Below are 17,140 nucleotides of genomic sequence, written 5' to 3' on the forward strand. Positions count from 1 at the left end.
ATCTTGTTTGTCATTTCTATCGTGGCCAGCGGGGCTAGAATCGCCGCGGCAGTCATTAACGAAGTTGATATTGATGAAGAAATCGCGGCGATGGAGAACATCGTCGACTGTCTCCGAGAGGATCTGCACCACTGTGACGCACCGGCGGAGAGAACCGATATCAGGGAAGCTCTGGAATTTGCCGAGAAACTTCTCGCAGATGCACGCCATTGCAAGCGCAATCCTGGGAAAAAGACGGTGCTCACAACTTTATGCATTGGCGCAGAATGGGCTGGCGCGGCGGCGATGGGCTTCGCTGGCGCCCAAGGGGGCGCGGCGGTTGGCGCCTTCGGTGGTCCTGTCGGCGCCGTCGCCGGTGCTGTCACTGGGAGCGTAATAGGTGCTGTCGCAGGCTCGGAATTAGGTGCATCCGCAATGAAGAACTTCCGCTGTAATGAGGATGGCATCGCGACGGAATTGCAAGGCTCTCTAGTCGACTTCGACAACGGCGTGCATGGTCAAGTTCTAGGGGTGGATGGTAATGCGTACATAGGAAAAGGTCTTGAAGTCGGTGCACGAGGAGCTCTCTTTGAAATGACGAGGGGAGATGAGGAGGGCGCTGTTTCCCTCAAGGTCGGCAAAGTAGGTGCCAACATCGGTGTCACTGAAAAAGGCGTGGATGTCGGCGTTGAAGGCAAATTGTATTGGACTGAGCTCTCTTCCGGGAAAGACAAATTCGGACTCGGTATCAATTTCGACACCGGTATCCAAGCGAACGAGGATGCTGTAGGGTTCTCTGTCGCGGGCTTCGGATTTCATAGGGATAGAAATGGCTTCACGATCAAACTGCCTTTCTGTAATTACACTAAGGGGTCGTAGATTTATATAAATGTCAAGTATACGTGCGCATATACTGTACAGATCTCATACCACCTGTTATGATTTCTTGGGATCAGGTCAGCCAGAGAGTAGACGAGCTCCACGCCTCGGAGGATGAGGGTTTTATCATCGTGATACGTGAACGGCCTGGAAACGCACAGAGCTAAGATCGCTTAGCCACCCAGTGGAGGGATTCTTGCATCGGACCAGATGAGGAGAGATTTACGAGGGAGCACATGCGATGCTCAGATTCTTCGTCCCATATCGGGATCTTTCGCCAACCGATGCTACGAGTCAAGAGCAATAATCTCCCGCGAAGGAGTGAAGCATTCTTTCCATGTCGAATCCACGAGGATTATTCCATTCCGGGGGGGAAGATCTGGAAAACGGTCCCCTAACGAATCTCTCAGGTAGTCAAATCTAGTACTTTCGTGAGTCATGTCGGTATGATTTCGAAGGATATCGCGACAGGGTAGACCTCATACTCGATGTAATGCGACAGGAAGAAGCAAGCCGACGTGGGTGTCGTCTTCGTCCTCTCCGAGTCCCTCGGATCGTGTTCGTAGTGATTGATGGAAGAATCAAGCTCGGTCAGCGAGGCCCCAGCGGGTTTTTGGCCACTTTTGACGTGCATGAAACCTTTACGGGCACGGAGCAGTGGCGGACCCAGGGGGGGGGGTCCTTACAAAAGTTTTCGATCCCTCTATCCCCCCCCTTCCGCCTCCCGAGGAAATTCTGAATCCGCCACTGGCAGGGAGTTAGAGCAAGCTCGAGAGAGTACGAGAAAGGTCATAGGCAAAAGCCGCAAAAACCGAGCTATGGTCAAAAGACCTGAGGAGCAAACTGAGATCAGCGCCTTTCTCGCGGGGGGTTAAGAATTTCCTGAATGGGCCGAGGGTCTCAGCGCCAGAAGAAGCTCCCGCAGTCAAGGCAACGATACATATATGAATCTACGGAGCTGTACTATTTGTTTATCTCACATGCTCAAAAATTCGCCGCTCAAACACAACCTAGTCAAGAGCGAGCTCAATACGATTCCTATTCTCGATTTTAAGTTCGATTATGATGCGGCCTTCCCTTCTTCCAGTAACCCATTGAATTTAGGACAATGTTTGTAAAATGAGTGAGGGACCTCCCGTTGTGTGGTCGGAGGAATGGACGAGCGCGGATGAGACAAACTTCGACTTGACCTTTGGCGTGGGCCAATTTATACGTACAGGTGTACACCTGAATTACAAACTATATCAGGCTCATAAGGGGCTGATGCGAAGCACCGAACCGAGTACGCGGCACTCGGTGGGGCACTCACGAGATTTGCGACGCGGCCCACCGCTCTGATGACGACGTCTTGGGTGGGCCGCTCCCGCGATTCCCGACGAGGGGGCCACACCTCTGCAAGGACGATTCTGGGCAGGACAGAAGAAGAGGAGAAGCCTATGGATTGAATTTCATTGAAGTTCCATTTATTCAGCGCCAATGAGTTTGTGTCATCCTCACATCTTTGCATTGAACCAAAGCAGCTCACAGCCGTCCGAGATGGCGGCGATCAATTCGAAGGACAACCGTGACTCAGTCATTGATCGTAAGTTGGAGATGAAATTCTTCATCTCGTCCACGAACGGTGCCTCGCCAGCTTGACAAAGCGCCTGGGCACTCGACGTCTCCGGTTCATTGAAGAAGCACAGCCAGACATTCATACCATAATAGAACAGTTCGGTCTCGACGATGTCGGGCAAAGTGAGCTCGAGCTTAGTCGAATCTAAGGATGTCACCACGTAGTGCATGCCCTCATGGTCGAAGCCCGCTGAATTTTCAGTGTTTGACGTTTCGCAGATATTCAACAAGTAGTGTTCCAGTTTGAACGTGGACACCAGCACTGCCTTCTGACGGCGGAGGATGAGGCGTTCGGCAAGCTTCTTGCCCAGGTGCCGCCATTTTCCGGCGGGATCGACCTGCTCATCATTACCGAGTACATCGATGCAGTGGAGGCCCGGTCTGAGCTCCTCGCATCGGAAACCCTCCACCAATATTCTCTCATCAGCTGACTGCGCCATTTCCTTTTGCTGATGGGATGGAAGAACGAATCAGAGAATGGGAACAACCAGAAGAAGGGCGACATAGGAGTCGTGACAGCGAGGACTCCCCACCTGACATGCAAGAAGGCAGCCAATCGAGATGGCGTACCTAGCGCTTTTCTGATGGAACGGGAGATCGATCTCCGCGCATCGAGATGCCCTCCGGATCGAACGGATGGTGGATGGCGGGAACAGTAGTCGCTAAGTGGCACTCCGAAGACGACGGCAACAGTTTGTTTACACGTTGGATGCATTCCGTTGCTTTTGACGTGATCGGGCGCTTGCTCGAGTCATTCAGTGGTCGGGAATTTTCGGGGCTCGTAGGAGCCGATAGGCTGTCCCTGGAAAGCCGAAAGGAAGGCTCAAGTGTCATGGGCGGACACCGACCCCCTGTGGAACAGCACGCTCCCCAATCACGAGCAAGAGCTGCCCGGCTGCCGGACCTGTCTGCTGCCGGATCCGCTGCTCCAAGGAGGTAGTCCTCCGGATGGCTCTCGACACGCTGAAAAGGAATTTCTGTCTCGAGGGAGGGAGCGAGGGCCTTGACAGAGCGCTACATACGTGGATCCCCGTCGGAGGAGTCATCGAGGTATCAAGCTGTTGAGGGTGAAGTTGTGTGTTCTCCACGGGTCTCGTTGCTGATGGTCGTCGAATTACTGAGATAACAGATAACACTCGGCCATTCGCTAACCCCGAGTCTTATCGCGGGAATATTTTCATCGCGTGGCGCGGTTACTCACACCGAATGGCATTATTCGAATTAAATTCTCGCCCAGATTCCACAGCTCGGGTTCCGGAGCGATTCAACTCCCTACGCAAAGCTCGCCTCCCCACCTGGGGGAATTCGGAAGAGTTTTGGCCACAGGGATCGGGTGCCCGATCAGGTCAGGGTGATTTCCGCTCCGAGCGCATCGGTTTGCGAATTCTTGCTGCCATGAGCCGACGGGAGTATTTCGGGATGTTCCGATTAGATCATCGCTGGGGTTCTGTTCGAAGTGAACGCAGGACTTCTCACAGCCGTCGCGCATTCGGCAAAGTTCCGAGAGGCTTTTGCTTTTCTTGTGAGTCCTACAGCTTGGGATCGAGTCCTCGACGGAGTTCAGGGAGAGCTACTTTACAGGATAGCTCTCTCTTGCCGAGGAGCGTCAGCCGCGAGAGTACATAGGTGTGTACATGTATGTGCTTTGCGCGGACATACGTTGCTCGTCGAACCTTGGAGTGGGACCTCGTCCTCATTCCGGCCGCCAGCGCCGGTCCGCCCCTCCCTTCAGGATGATTCAGACGCCTAACGGATCCCTCGCCACCATGGTGAGTCATCGCTCACAGCCCCGATCTTCCCTCGGATGCTCGCCGTTGACCCGAACGGTCGGAGTTGGATCTCTGCACGGATTTACAGGGGTCGTCCCTATAGACATATATGTATATATCGGATGAGCAAATCGGACAGAGAATTCCACATCGATCAGACAATCGGAATAGTCCGGAACTCCAACTCCGGGAGGAATTTGATGATACTCCGATGCTGGAAATGTCTATCCACTGAGAAATTCGAGAATGTTGCAAATGTTGCATTCCATTGAAACACATGGAGCCTGTTCGAGAAGTTTGATGCTGGAAATTCTAGCTAGCCCTGAGGAATCGGAAATCCATCGGATCCATGCAATGAATCACCGGCGGGGAAACTCTTCGACCTCTCTGCTCAGAGACCCCACCCAATGAGCGGGAGGGTGGGAGCATCAAAGAAGAATGATGGTCCGTCGAGTAAAGACCGCCTCTCGATCTTGACATCCTATTCTCGCAAAAGCATCCTCTAATCGAGGTTCCATCTTCGCTTCTGGAGGAAAAGGAAACCCGCTCGGTGGAAAATAGAATTCGTCCTGCCCCGCCGCATTATTCGGAAGCAGAACTCAATCAACTCGAGTTTTCGACAGCTATCGCAGGAGCGATCGACAGCCATTTGTTCCGGGAACGGACCCTTTTATCAAAGACACAGTCTCGACGGGACGGCTCCTTGTTTTGGGCGACCAATGTACATATGTATGTGTTTAGAGAAAGCCTGCCTCTCCGAGACCGAGGCTCAGTTCAGACCGTAGACACCGGTTGCTCGACCTGGTGCGCGAATAGGGTTCGGGCCGCGGTGGCTTATACGCAGCAGCAGCAGCTGACAGGAGATTCGGTTAGTCTCGGGGAGCAACAAATGCGTACAACGGTCATGAATCGAGAGACACTCTCTGTGTTTGAATCCCAACATCGATGATGACTCAGAGCCAAGTTTCCATGGAGATCCGGCCTCCAAGCGCACCGATGGTTGTGGTCGCCGCAGTTGATTACTATGTTTCAAACATTCGCCGTCCACATGGTCGAGCCGCTGGCTCTTCCGACCGTTTCCATCCCAGCCATATCATTTATGTTGAATAATCCCCTCTCTGGCTGGGACGATGAGTAAATAAATAAATAAAAGACTCGAGGATCTTAGTAACACTACCTGTTTTATTGAAGGGACTGCGCGCGCGACCGTCATTTTGGTTGTCATTGGATTCGTCTCGAGATTTCTTTATTTTCGAAGTCGATAGTCTTAGCGGAGAGAATGACGATACGAGTATCGTCAATTATGGACATCCTAATTATTCTAATTATGATTATAATTATCGTAGTAGTTGTTTCGGATTCGAATGGGTGGATTCTGGTATGCTTTCGTTGTAGGCTGTTGCTTTTGTTTATTTGGTAGTAGGAGGAGAAGTTGTAGTAGTAGTCGACGGAAACTTAAAATGTACAGGCTTTGAGGATGGTTCTTTCGAACGACACCTTCTAAAGACTTAATTCGCCACAATCTACTCGAGGATATTAACGCGACATTCCGACAGTGCGCGTGTCTTGCGTATCAGCAGGTAAGAGATTCATAGCTCGAATACTGCTTTCACATCATGAATGACTTCTCCGCCTTGGACAATGAAAGTAACGGCCATATTACTGTCTACTTCTAGTATCTTTCCCTTTTCTTCGCCTTGGTCATTTCGCTTCGGTGGCTGTTTCTCTCATTGCTTTCTCTTTCTCGTCGGATTTTCCCATGGAAATCAAGCTTCCCTCTCGTCGAAACCTCGTCCCGTCCTCCCTCAGAATAATCGTATCATTGACTGATTCAAAAAACGATAATCCTTCGAGAAGACTTTTTGGATTGAATTTCTCTCGCGGCAGGCGACCCCGCCATCTCTCACTCACGTTCGGATATCGAGTCGACTTTCTTCAATCATGTGACCTGAGTTCGGTTTTCTTATTGTCAGAATGCTAAAAAGGAGGCTCCTGTCGAGCGTTCCGCCAGATCGGGATGAGTTTGGCGTTCGACAACAGGAAAGTTAAGATTGGTTTAGCATTTATTCTTCCTGAACGTCTTCCTCCTCCTCGAACTCGCCATCGTCATCGGCGGTGGCCTCTTGGTACTGCTGGTACTCGGAAACGAGATCGTTCATGTTGGATTCAGCCTCGGTGAACTCCATCTCGTCCATACCTTCGCCGGTGTACCTGTAATCGAAGATCTCGTTCAATCGTGGGTTCATGAACCGATCGGAAGCCTCTACAGAGTGTCCCGGAGCCCCTACTCCTCATCCAACTGCAGCCGGGGCACGTCGAACACCAAGAGCGAGGAACCGAGTCCGAACCTCGACTACCTTACTCACCAATGCAAGAAAGCCTTCCTACGGAACATGGCAGTGAATTGCTCGGAGATTCTCTTGAAAAGCTCTTGGATGGCGGTCGAGTTCCCGATGAATGTGGCAGCCATTTTCAATCCACGGGGTGGAATGTCGCAGACGGCGGTCTTCACGTTGTTGGGAATCCATTCGACGAAGTACGAGGAGTTCTTGTTCTGGACGTTGAGCATCTGCTCGTCGACCTCCTTCATCGACATGCGACCTCTGAAGATTGCGGCCACGGTCAAGTATCGTCCGTGACGGGGATCACAAGCGGCCATCATGTTCTTGGCATCGAACATTTGCTGAGTGAGCTCGGGCACCGAGAGCGCTCGGTACTGCTGAGAGCCGCGGGACGTCAGCGGGGCGAAGCCGGGCATGAAGAAGTGGAGACGCGGGAAGGGAACCATGTTCACCGCGAGTTTACGGAGATCGGCGTTCAGCTGACCGGGGAATCGGAGACAGGTCGTCACACCGGACATCGTGGCGGAGACGAGATGGTTCAGATCTCCGTATGTTGGCGTTGTGAGCTTCAGCGTTCTGAAGCAAATGTCGTAGAGAGCCTCGTTGTCGATGCAGAAGGTCTCATCGGTGTTCTCGACGAGCTGATGCACCGACAAAGTGGCGTTATAGGGTTCGACGACAGTGTCCGATACCTTTGGCGAGGGCACAACCGAGAAGGTGTTCATGATCCGGTCGGGATATTCCTCACGGATTTTCGAAATCAAAAGGGTCCCCATACCGGAACCGGTACCACCACCGAGCGAGTGGGTCAGCTGGAAGCCTTGCAGGCAATCGCAAGACTCAGCCTCTTTACGAACGACGTCTAACACGGAGTCGACGAGTTCGGCCCCTTCGGTGTAATGTCCCTTGGCCCAGTTGTTACCGGCACCGCTCTGTCCGAAGACGAAGTTGTCAGGCCTGAAAAGTTGGCCGAAAGGTCCGGACCTCACGGAGTCCATGGTTCCCGGCTCCAGATCGACGAGGATTGCTCTCGGGACGTATTTGCCCCCGGTGGCTTCATTGTAGTAGACGTTGATGCGCTCGAGCTGGAGATCCGAGTCGCCATGGTAAGCTCCGGTCGGATCGATGCCGTGTTCGTCGGAGATGACCTCCCAGAACTGAAAGAGAGGAACGCTTGTTACTTGGAAGAATTATTCGGGCTGACGGCGACGATTGAATGAACGACGTGGTCAAAACGCGAGCCGGCTTGACGGTCGCTCCGAATCAATAACCACGTGGCTATTCCTCCTTCAGCGCGGTAGTTAAAGCGCCGCATCCACCGTTAGCGACGCCGCCGCCGCCGACGACGTCAATGCACTACGGCAACGGCAGCGCCACGGTTACGCTAGTGGCATCGGCAGGCGGTCGGTCTTCGGACTTCTGCAACCACCACCGCTCGTCTGGATACCAGTAGTCAGCTAGCTATCCATCTAGCCAGATTCAAGCCAACGGAGCGCACCGCATTCAACCCCGTTCGGCTGGCTTTGTCGACAGAAAAGAGCCAACCGAAAGACAGACGAGCAAGCGCTCCGCGGAAGAAAGCGCATCAGCCACTCGAGAAACTTCGTCAGCTATCTTTTTACTTGAGCTGACCCAGTCATAGGGTTGCTATTCCAAACCAGCAAGCCGACCGACCGACCAGCCGACCCTGCGACCGACCATCTCATGAATCAGTTACCCGCTTCTTCGTCCACCTACAACGAGCACGATCTCACGACTACAGGAACGTCCCCTAGCCGTCGGCGTGGCGACGCTCGTCGTGGAGAGGGTGGGAGGGTTTTCCAGTGTTCAGCTTCAGGAGCAGATATCAGTTCTGGGAGCTGATCGATTACGTTCGAAACTCCAACTCAGCATCTGTCCAGGGGAACACCAAAATTTCGTGCGAGACAAAGTAGGCATCATACGTTTCACTCAACCGTCCGATCGACGTTCATAGGGCTGCGATCAGCGGATTTGCTTTCGTGCTCGTCAGATCACGAGACTCGAATTCGCACCTCGGAAACGATTTCTTGTCGCGATCGAAAGAGCCGGCACAGCCATCGACGGCGCCGAAGCAGCCATCGCCAGAACCAAAAGTTTGATGAATCTAGGAGCCGGCGTCGCCGACTTCTCTGACGTCTCTAACAAAAGTTGTTCTATCGAACGCCGCCAACAAAAAATGCCAACAGCTCAGAGGAGAGGAAGAAACGAAGCGACGGACGGATTCGGGAGAAAAAATAACCGAAGAAAATGAAGCGATGAGAATCTCTCGCCAAAAATGACCGAGAAGCGTCCTGAATCCTCTGTTTGACCCCGACGTCAGTGAATTTTATGCTCCATTTGCGGTTCGGGCATCGACGGCAGCTATAGCCAAAAAGAGGGACGAGTCACCAAATCCATCCAGTAGAAATGGTCGCCAATGCAAATTGTTTAGGCACTGCGGCGGCAATGATGGTCAGAGAAAAAAAATCCTTCCACGATTGGCCACGCTCTCATCACCGGACTCCGCGACACGTCCGTTGCGCCTATAGGAGTCAAACGGCGGCCGCAGAGTTCCTCCGATCACAACTCATAACTCCATAAGGCGACATAAGCTGGTCTAGAACACGTTCTTTCTCCACTCATTCGTCGGACCGGTCGTCTCCCTTGTTCCCGTCAGAGGAAGATCATTTGTTGAAAATCATCCCCGCTTTCTCTCAGACTTTTCCGCCGTCTCCCATGGCCTGTCGGTCGATCGCCGATCCGCCGTCTCAGGCTCATGTCTGACTGCTTCAGTGTCCGACTGACAGACGGTTCCTTACTCCAAGAAGCACTACTCCGAGTTCGCTAACCGCACTACCGTTCGCTCATCCCCGCTGTTTCCAATCCCCTCGGAGGAAAAGAAGAGCCACGACGACAAGGATGTATCTATATATAAACTGCTCCTAAATAAGGCGCGTTGGCGCACCTAGGTGAGCGAGCGAACAAGCCGGTGCTCCCGCCATGCCACTGCGACAGAGCAGAGAGGGCAAACCTCTTCTCATCCTGCTGTGCATATTCGTAAGAGAGACAAGGAATTGCGGTCTCGGAAGCCGGCATGCTCGCCACCCTGCCGCTAACTCCGTCCGCTCTGCCGACGAACTCCTCCGGAAGAGTCTAGATGACATCAGACATAGTACCGTCCCCCTATCCGTCCTTCTGATCAACGCTTGACACTTGAACTTCATAGTTATTCAGAGGCACGGAAATCGACACGTTCGTATTGGAGGCGGTCTGGACGCAGCGGCAGAGAGCTAAGCGACCAGGCATCGAGTACCATGCTTCCCCGTTCCCGGCTCTCGACCGGCTTGGCATAAGTGACATCACTTCGGGCCGAAAACACCCGAGACAGAGCTCGATGAATCACCAAGGAAGAGTTCCGTCGGTTAACAAAAGAGGAATGGGAAGTGAGAGCCCCAACTTCGCCGAACCATCAGTCGGAGCGCGCGGAGAACCACAACAGAGAATTTTTTGATGAAAATTCCTCAACTCCCACGCCAGACCAAACTCTCCGGAACGTTCTCTTCTCTGCCGAAAAAACTGAGGTCAGCCAACGCAATATATCAACACCCCACGGGAAGGTTGGAATTCGCTTGTCCCTCGGGCTGGGTTAGGTAGCGGCGCTCGAAGACGATCGGAGTCGAAGAAAATGAAGTCTATGGGGGACTACTGATCGAGAGATATGAGCAGGAGCTCTGCTGCTTCATCGCTATCATGAGTCGAATGTTCTCGCTAGCAGCCCGAGCCATGCATCGAACGCAACGTATTCGACCCACCAGGAGACCCCCGAAGCGTACGGCGATTTACAGAGTGTCGTTATGAAGACAACATGACAGACGGCTCCAAGAGCTTGGCACTCTGCTAGCGCAGAAAACTGCGCATCCGTAGAGCTTAGCGGTCCATCAGAACTTCTTACTCCGGAAAATTGCGAGACAGCGATCAGCGACCGCACTGGTGACCGAAGGAGAAAATTCCCCGTTTTCCCCCTTGATATCCACGGATCCGATCAACTCTGCTAGCCGTCAAGCCAAACACCTTTTGCGAGAAAGTCACTTTAATAGTTCAACGAACCAAAGACGGATTGATGACCCGTCGATCATGATTCCTACCCTAGCTCGGAGCTCCGTAGCGAGGTTTTCTGTCTTCGCTCATTTCGGTACGAAGTTTCGAGAAGCCTCGGCTCGCACATGGTCTTCGAACGATACGGCATGCGAACCAGGTCTCGAGTCATAGCAGCTCGAGTCTTTCTTCCGATTGCAGCACACGCTGACCGTCGCTTGAAATCATGACCCCATCTTCCGGATCAGCACGAAAACTCCACTCTGATTCGTAAAGCATGTGACAAGCCAGGCAAGTTCGATTTTGATCCGAAAGCCGGCCGGCAACGGTCGATTTCGAATTTCGCGCCGCTCATTCCGACGCGGGAAAATAATCACCGAGTCTCTTATCTCGAACTGCAACGGCTTTCGGAAGCGGCAGCTACTTCGGCCGTCCGAGCCGAAAAACGAGCAACTTACAGGGATCACTACCGATCAAGCGCGTGGGGTCAGCGGCCAAGTGCGGACAAGTCGAGTTTGAACCCGCCCGTGCGACACAGCATGCTAGCACCCGCCACACCCAGAGCGATTTATCCGAAAAGAATGCAGGAAACCACCGAATTCCGCCGCGAATTTTCCACTCAGCACTCGAAGGATGAGAACTCCGGTCGACTTATCACTTCTCGAAGAGATTTCCACAGGTCGAGCGCGTAGTTCTCGCGGAAGCAATAACGAGGTACGTTGACCGGTCGGCGATTTGTATGTTTGCGCACGAAACGGCTCGCTCCCGACAAAAGTACGACAATGATGACATTATTCCGAACGCTGCAGTTACGATAAACTCACCTTAGCTCCGATCTGGTTACCGCACTGCCCGGTTTGAATATGAACGATTTCACGCATCGTGCTTGCTCAGCCGACGATTTGGAAAGTCTCTCGGTATATGTGAATGCCGCACTTGCTTGTGCCGCCGTAGACCCTGACGAAGAAGCGAAACGAGTGAGATCTCGTCAGGCAACGTCCGATTGGCCCGTGTGAGGGAAATTTTTCGGGAGGGAGTGCAGCGGAATGAGGACGCTCCGAGCTCTGGCCAACAGTGTGCATGCCAGCGCCACATGGTGCCTCGCTTTGAAATTTTCGTCTAACGAGGAATTCCAGTCTCTCGGAATATCAAACGATATAGAGCAGTATCTCCCATTTGTTGAATTAAGCTCCGATCAACGATGGAGATCAATGTTTCGCTGTCTACGAACAATATTCCCCCGGACTCGCCAGCTGGAGTTCAACAGGTCGCTCGTGGAGAGGTTCGAGAACGCGAGTTGCGAGGGAAGATCTCCGTAGTGAAGTCTGATACGATTTTTCGATGAAGAATCGATTTTCCCTCGGCTCTGAAGTACCTACGTCGCACACGAGAGGCGATCGAATGAGTCGTGATCGATGAAAATAAGGTTCGGTCGACACGCGGTTGACAGCCGTCACAGACCCACCCGTGGCACCGTGTTTCGAACAGCGAGCAACGGAGTGAGGGCCCGGCGCCAAATTCAAATGAATTCGACACCGGCGCCCCCTGGAGAAGCGATGCGAAGTTTTTCCCGTGGCGGCGGTCTCGGGGCGTTCGCTCGCTTGGTCCATCGGAACGCGACGACGTTGGTGGCTTAGCCGGCCGCCCGAACAACCGGCCGACCGGCTGACCGAACCTTGCTCACATCAATGCTGTACCTTGACTTGAGAGCCACTCGGCAGATTTCCGAGCAGGGAGCCATTCTAGCCGACGACCAGATCCAGGCAGAGTGCTCACGAAGCGGGAGTTCGACGTCGCGGCGTCTTCGTCGACAATGCTAATGACTGACCAACTAGGCGCGAATCCCACGTCCGCTATTCCACTCTATCGATGGAAAGAGTATGCGGGAAACCTCCGGTGTTCTCAGAATCGTCAGATAATATGCACCTGATCATCTCGGAGCCCGGGGCCCGAGCTGAGTCGTTACCCCACCCGACCTAGGGCTGAAGGTTTCCGCGCATCAGAGACTGCGACACAATTTCTGTGATGGCTCTCGCCGCTCGAACCGGAGCCGCGTCGAGAACGGAGGATCGATCCCCGGAAACAGGTCGTCTCAGTGCAGAGAATACCGGATTCCGACTGAGCGAGAACGAATCTTCCTCGGGGGACAAAGGTGACGTGTGAAGATGGGGGATCTGCAACGGATTCTGGCGGATCGCGCATGGTGGAATTCCCGGCCGGCTGTATGACGATTCTCTCAAATGTCGAGTGATTCAAAGTCACATTCGTCTCCTTCTGAGTGATCGTGAGCCGACAGCGAGCGATACGACTGGTGCCGTTCTCCAAATGAGCATCAGACAATGTAATCTGACCGAGGCAAAGTCATAGATGAGAAAAACTCGTTGCGGCTCCAATAGGAGGTAATAGACGAGCTCACAAAATTCGAAGCGCCGCCGGGAGCCATCGGAGAAACTTGTAGCGGGGAGAAGATGACGAGCGAAGTGGCTTAGAATTCCTTCTCCGTGGGATGTAGGTCCGCCAGGAATTCGCTTGGCCAAGGGAATATCCTGCGTGGAAGTCGCCATACTTCGTCCTCGTCCACTTGACGTGTCGCTAATTAACATGATAGCATATTGTCCGCTCACCACCGAGCCCGTGGACGCAGTCGTCGATCACCGAGAGCGCGGCTGATTGTGAGAATATTTTTCGAAAATGGAGAACATGACTCCGTTGCGATCTTCTGTTTCCCTCGACACAGAACCATCCGCGACCATTTTTCATTGGTTCGTCATTCTCTTATGGATATTCGAGTTCGGGGTTTTCGACGCTTGAATCGGATGCGATTTCTGTGTTACGCTGATGCTTTGTTCCGAATGTATTCCACCCGCCGTTTGATTCGGCCCGACGTGGTCGTAGGAAGCGGATCGTGGAAACATGCACCGCCAACACCACAAACAGCATGACCACGAAGTCTTTCCACAGAAGTGATTTAAATCGTTTTCAAAAGTTTTTTTTTGTTTAGCTCGTGAAACCCGTCTGTCTGAACTGCATCGCATTCTGTGGTCAGTGGCTCCGGAGTCGAACAGAGACAATTCGCTTTCAAAAGGAACCTCCTCGGTCAAGCAAAGCATTCTGAGTGACTTCTAATGAGTTCTCAGAATCGCCACGTGGAGGTCTGATTGATGAAACTTCACCTGCTCAACACCTCAGGCGCATAGGGGTAACACTCCGGTGTTCCCATTCAAATATTTCCTTGGAGACATTCGGAGATCTGTTGTGTGGGAGATGTACGAATTCATATTCGGTATCGCCGCTGAAGAGTTGACCGAAGACTGGCTTGTACAAATATTATCAACGGGGTAGCCCGCGAAACAATACGTCCTGAGAATATGCTTCAGAAAAATCGGCTCCTCTATTTGTTCCCTCGATGAAGAATCGTGAAACGATTCATGCCGAATATGGTCCGAGAAGGAATCCTACTCTCCCTGTATCTTTGTTCGACGCTCCTCAGCCGAGTGGGGACGTCAGCGCCGTTCTCATTTTTCTAGCCGTTGGATGCTCTCTGCTTGAGAGCCTCCGGAAATGTAGAAACATTCCCCCGAGGAAAGACCCCTGAAGCCTCGGCTTCCATGCTTAGTGCCGCCGGCAGAAATCTTCTCTCCCGTGAGACCACCAGATACTTCTGCTCTTTCCCGAAGACCGACGGAATTCATTTACGTGAATGACGCGAGAGACCTGAAAGCCCCATTCTCCTGATCTTCCTGAATGCGTCACCGAATTCGGACTTGAACTAGCTTTCGCGAGCAGCATTCCATTATTCTCCCGTGCGGCATCAGAATGATTGGGCTATCGATGGCGAGTGTCGTTGTTATGACATCTCTCGCGGAGCTCGCCAGAGGTTTTCCAAACTCTTCCTTTCTCCAGGGAGGCCGCAGCGCTCGATTCAGTCGTTTAGCCCATAGCTCTACTCGGAGCAGAGGCTCGCTGGAAAGTTACCCAGCCGGTCTCGTCCCGTCCCAATCCTCAGATGGTCTCCGCTCCGCCAGTAGTGCGGTGGTAGTGCGCCCGCCGGCATCGCGCTGTTGGGGGCCCTGGGCTGCTCTGTGAATAAACAATAAATGGAACCCGAGTGGGCGAAGACTGACAGGGGAGACGAGACATGATGACAACATGCATTGAAAGAGATCCGTTTTCCACGAAAAGCTACCATTCGGTTGGAACATATACATACATGCACGGAAAGCTGAACGGACTTTCGGGAGAACGCGCACCTTGGTTGAGAGGAAGTCGACTGACTTCTCGACCAGCGCAGGAAGTCTGTCTAGGAATCAACTGCTCGAATCTTCAAGACCCAAGAGGAGGCAGCAGCTCCAGAAAATTTTCGTACGTCCCCGAAATCATCGATTCGGTCTGCAGGCGCTGAGGGATAACCAGCGTCTGATGCGAGCGAGGCAGTCGGATGACGTGTATGCTAAGTGTGACGTTGACTCACAACTGAGATCGAAGCTGTCAACCCAAAAAATGATCGGCGGACCCTCACACAAACGATTCCGCGGAGCGACGGATCACCTGGCTGAGCAGGAGTGACGGAGGATTTTTTGAAGGAGGGAACGTCCGCTAAAGTCCTCCGAGCTCCTCTCTTCGAAATTAGTCGATGATCCGCAGAGTTCCCGATACCCTCGATCGAGTGCGTAATGGGAGCGATTCCCACCGCCAGTGAAATCCGTCACCCATTGCTCCGTAATCTCTGCATGCGCTGCAGGAAGTTATTGTACAGAATTTTCGAAACATTCGATTTTCTCGCCTCCTCCAGTCCCACACGGGGAGGGGCCCGGGGGCTCGGATACCGGGTTTCGGACGTCCTCGCCCGGATGGGACGAGGATGGGATCACGAACGGCCGGAGGGTTTCAAACGGGATGGAAGTGGGATTGATGAATCTTGAGAATTCAGCCTTCTGAACGGCTCGGATCTCGCGACGATCGAAGTTTTTCGACGTTCTTTTCTGCGACGTTCCGAAGAATCGTCGAACAGCGTCTGGAGCGTTCTATGTTTCTACTTCGCCGCTGTCTGTCACATTGTTCGCGTTTCGCCTTCGACCGACTACTCACATACATACACAGACTGTTAGAAAGGTCGCAAGTGACAGTCTCTGCACTCGGCTGTCCATCGGCGTAGCGGACGTATAATATTTCCCTAGTCTTCTCGTTTATATAGAGTTCGAGCGTCCAAGAACAGTGCTCGTCGCGAAAATACTGTCGTCGTTGACATGGAGAGTCGGAGAGCACCACGGGATGAATATACATGCTCGGCACCCGCGTAAAATTGTACTCTCGGTTTCTTCGGTGTGAGGGACCACTCGGGAAGGGACAAACCTAATCGCCTGGTCGCCGCAACTGCCGCTCTGAGAAGCGCGAGCGGACGCCGGAGTCTTTGAGCGCCGCATTAGTGGAATAGGGCCTCTAAGACGATAGACATCGTTAATCTGTCATACGGAGCTGCCAAAAGCATTTAGAAACAGTCTCCGAATGCGGGGAAGGTTCCGGACCGATGCTGCTGGACGGAGAGCGGGCGAGCCGAGCAACAGGGTACTCCAGCTCTCAGTCAGTCGATATTCCAATCGCTGGGATTCCGATGTGACGGAGAAATTCTAAGATTCGTCCGTCCTTTTCTGTTTTTTTCTCGATTAGCTCTGCGAAGAGCTTCACGGTGTTTGGTCGAATTTCGTGTCCAATCGCATCCGAGGTGGTCGAATCTCTCAATGCGGAATCGAGCCAAAAAAAACATACGCGCAAACGTCTGTCCGGAACGACAGAAAAAAAGTGGTCGACGCCCGATAGACGTCTTCGTGAAATTTCTTCGTCTTCCTGCTTCTCGGAATTCCCCCGAAGTCTCCCGCTCCTAGCTGGCCGTGGATCCACTTATCCATTCACAAATGGTGAACACATTGTCTGTCATCCGGAGTGGGATTGCTCCCAGCTAGCGGTTCCCTGTAAAAGTGACGGAGATCAAAGATTTTTCGAAGTGGAGTTTCGACATGACGCTCTTATCCAGCGTCCGCTGACAGCCGAGGAAACGACGTAATCGAAAGCAAAGGTAGGCACGGAGAAAAGTCTTCAGGCAAACAATTCACCCAAGCAAATCACTGTAGCGGCGGAGCGGCCCCAGGAGCCGAATTTCGGATGGAGAGGACGAGAAATCCTTCCGAAAAATCGCGTTCCCATCGAGCGTTTTTCCATGCAGCAGAATTACAGAAAAGAGCCACGGCAGAATCTTTCGTGTCTCGCTCGCATCTCAGTCATTCGTCAGTCAGTGTAATCTCCTCAGCGGACTGAGAAGACAGATTCTCTTTCCGCAGGGAGTCGATCGGGGATCGCATCCCCTCGAACTCGCCCTGTGACACGAGGGACGCTCTGACTCCTCCTAGGGTGTGGTCCGTGCGAATCCTCCTCTCCGAGGCTCTGATGCACTTGGACGAGCATCGC

General features: G+C 52.8%; 2 protein-coding genes across 2 annotated transcripts; both read right to left on the bottom strand.

Annotated features, from left to right (window-relative positions):
* Window positions 1–2,325: 2,325 nt before the first annotated feature.
* LOC100897684 (uncharacterized) lies at window positions 2,326–3,127 on the bottom strand. Its single transcript, XM_003742614.2, has 2 exons — window positions 3,006–3,127; window positions 2,326–2,921 (listed from the first exon to the last, which is right to left on the bottom strand). Exon 2 carries the CDS (start codon window positions 2,910–2,912, stop codon window positions 2,352–2,354), a length of 561 nt encoding a protein of 186 aa, XP_003742662.1. The 5' UTR covers window positions 2,913–2,921; window positions 3,006–3,127; the 3' UTR covers window positions 2,326–2,351.
* A 2,276-nt stretch (window positions 3,128–5,403) lies between these two features.
* Window positions 5,404–11,657, bottom strand: LOC100897829 (tubulin beta chain). The gene is made up of 3 exons (XM_003742615.1): window positions 11,503–11,657; window positions 6,608–7,740; window positions 5,404–6,452 (listed from the first exon to the last, which is right to left on the bottom strand). The coding sequence occupies exons 1-3, from the start codon at window positions 11,557–11,559 to the stop codon at window positions 6,305–6,307; spliced, it is 1,338 nt and encodes a 445-aa protein (XP_003742663.1). The 5' UTR covers window positions 11,560–11,657; the 3' UTR covers window positions 5,404–6,304.
* Between the last annotated feature and the right edge of the window lie 5,483 nt (window positions 11,658–17,140).

This window comes from Galendromus occidentalis, unplaced genomic scaffold, assembly GCF_000255335.2.
Source record: "Galendromus occidentalis unplaced genomic scaffold, Mocc_1.1 scf7180000077428, whole genome shotgun sequence".
NCBI classification, from domain to species: domain Eukaryota; kingdom Metazoa; phylum Arthropoda; class Arachnida; order Mesostigmata; family Phytoseiidae; genus Galendromus; species Galendromus occidentalis.

Bases quoted from the DNA above. Each gene is read 5' to 3' on its own strand.
- LOC100897684 (XM_003742614.2), bottom strand. From the start codon at position 2,912: ATGGCGCAGTCAGCTGATGAGAGAATATTGGTGGAGGGTTTCCGATGC.
- LOC100897829 (XM_003742615.1), bottom strand. From the start codon at position 11,559: ATGCGTGAAATCGTTCATATTCAAACCGGGCAGTGCGGTAACCAGATC. The intron at 7,741-11,502 runs GTGAGTTTATCG...CCTCTCTTTCAG, and splicing joins GTAACCAGATCGGAGCTAAG to TTCTGGGAGGTCATCTCCGA. The intron at 6,453-6,607 runs GTGAGTAAGGTA...CTTCGATTACAG, and splicing joins AGGAAGGCTTTCTTGCATTG to GTACACCGGCGAAGGTATGG.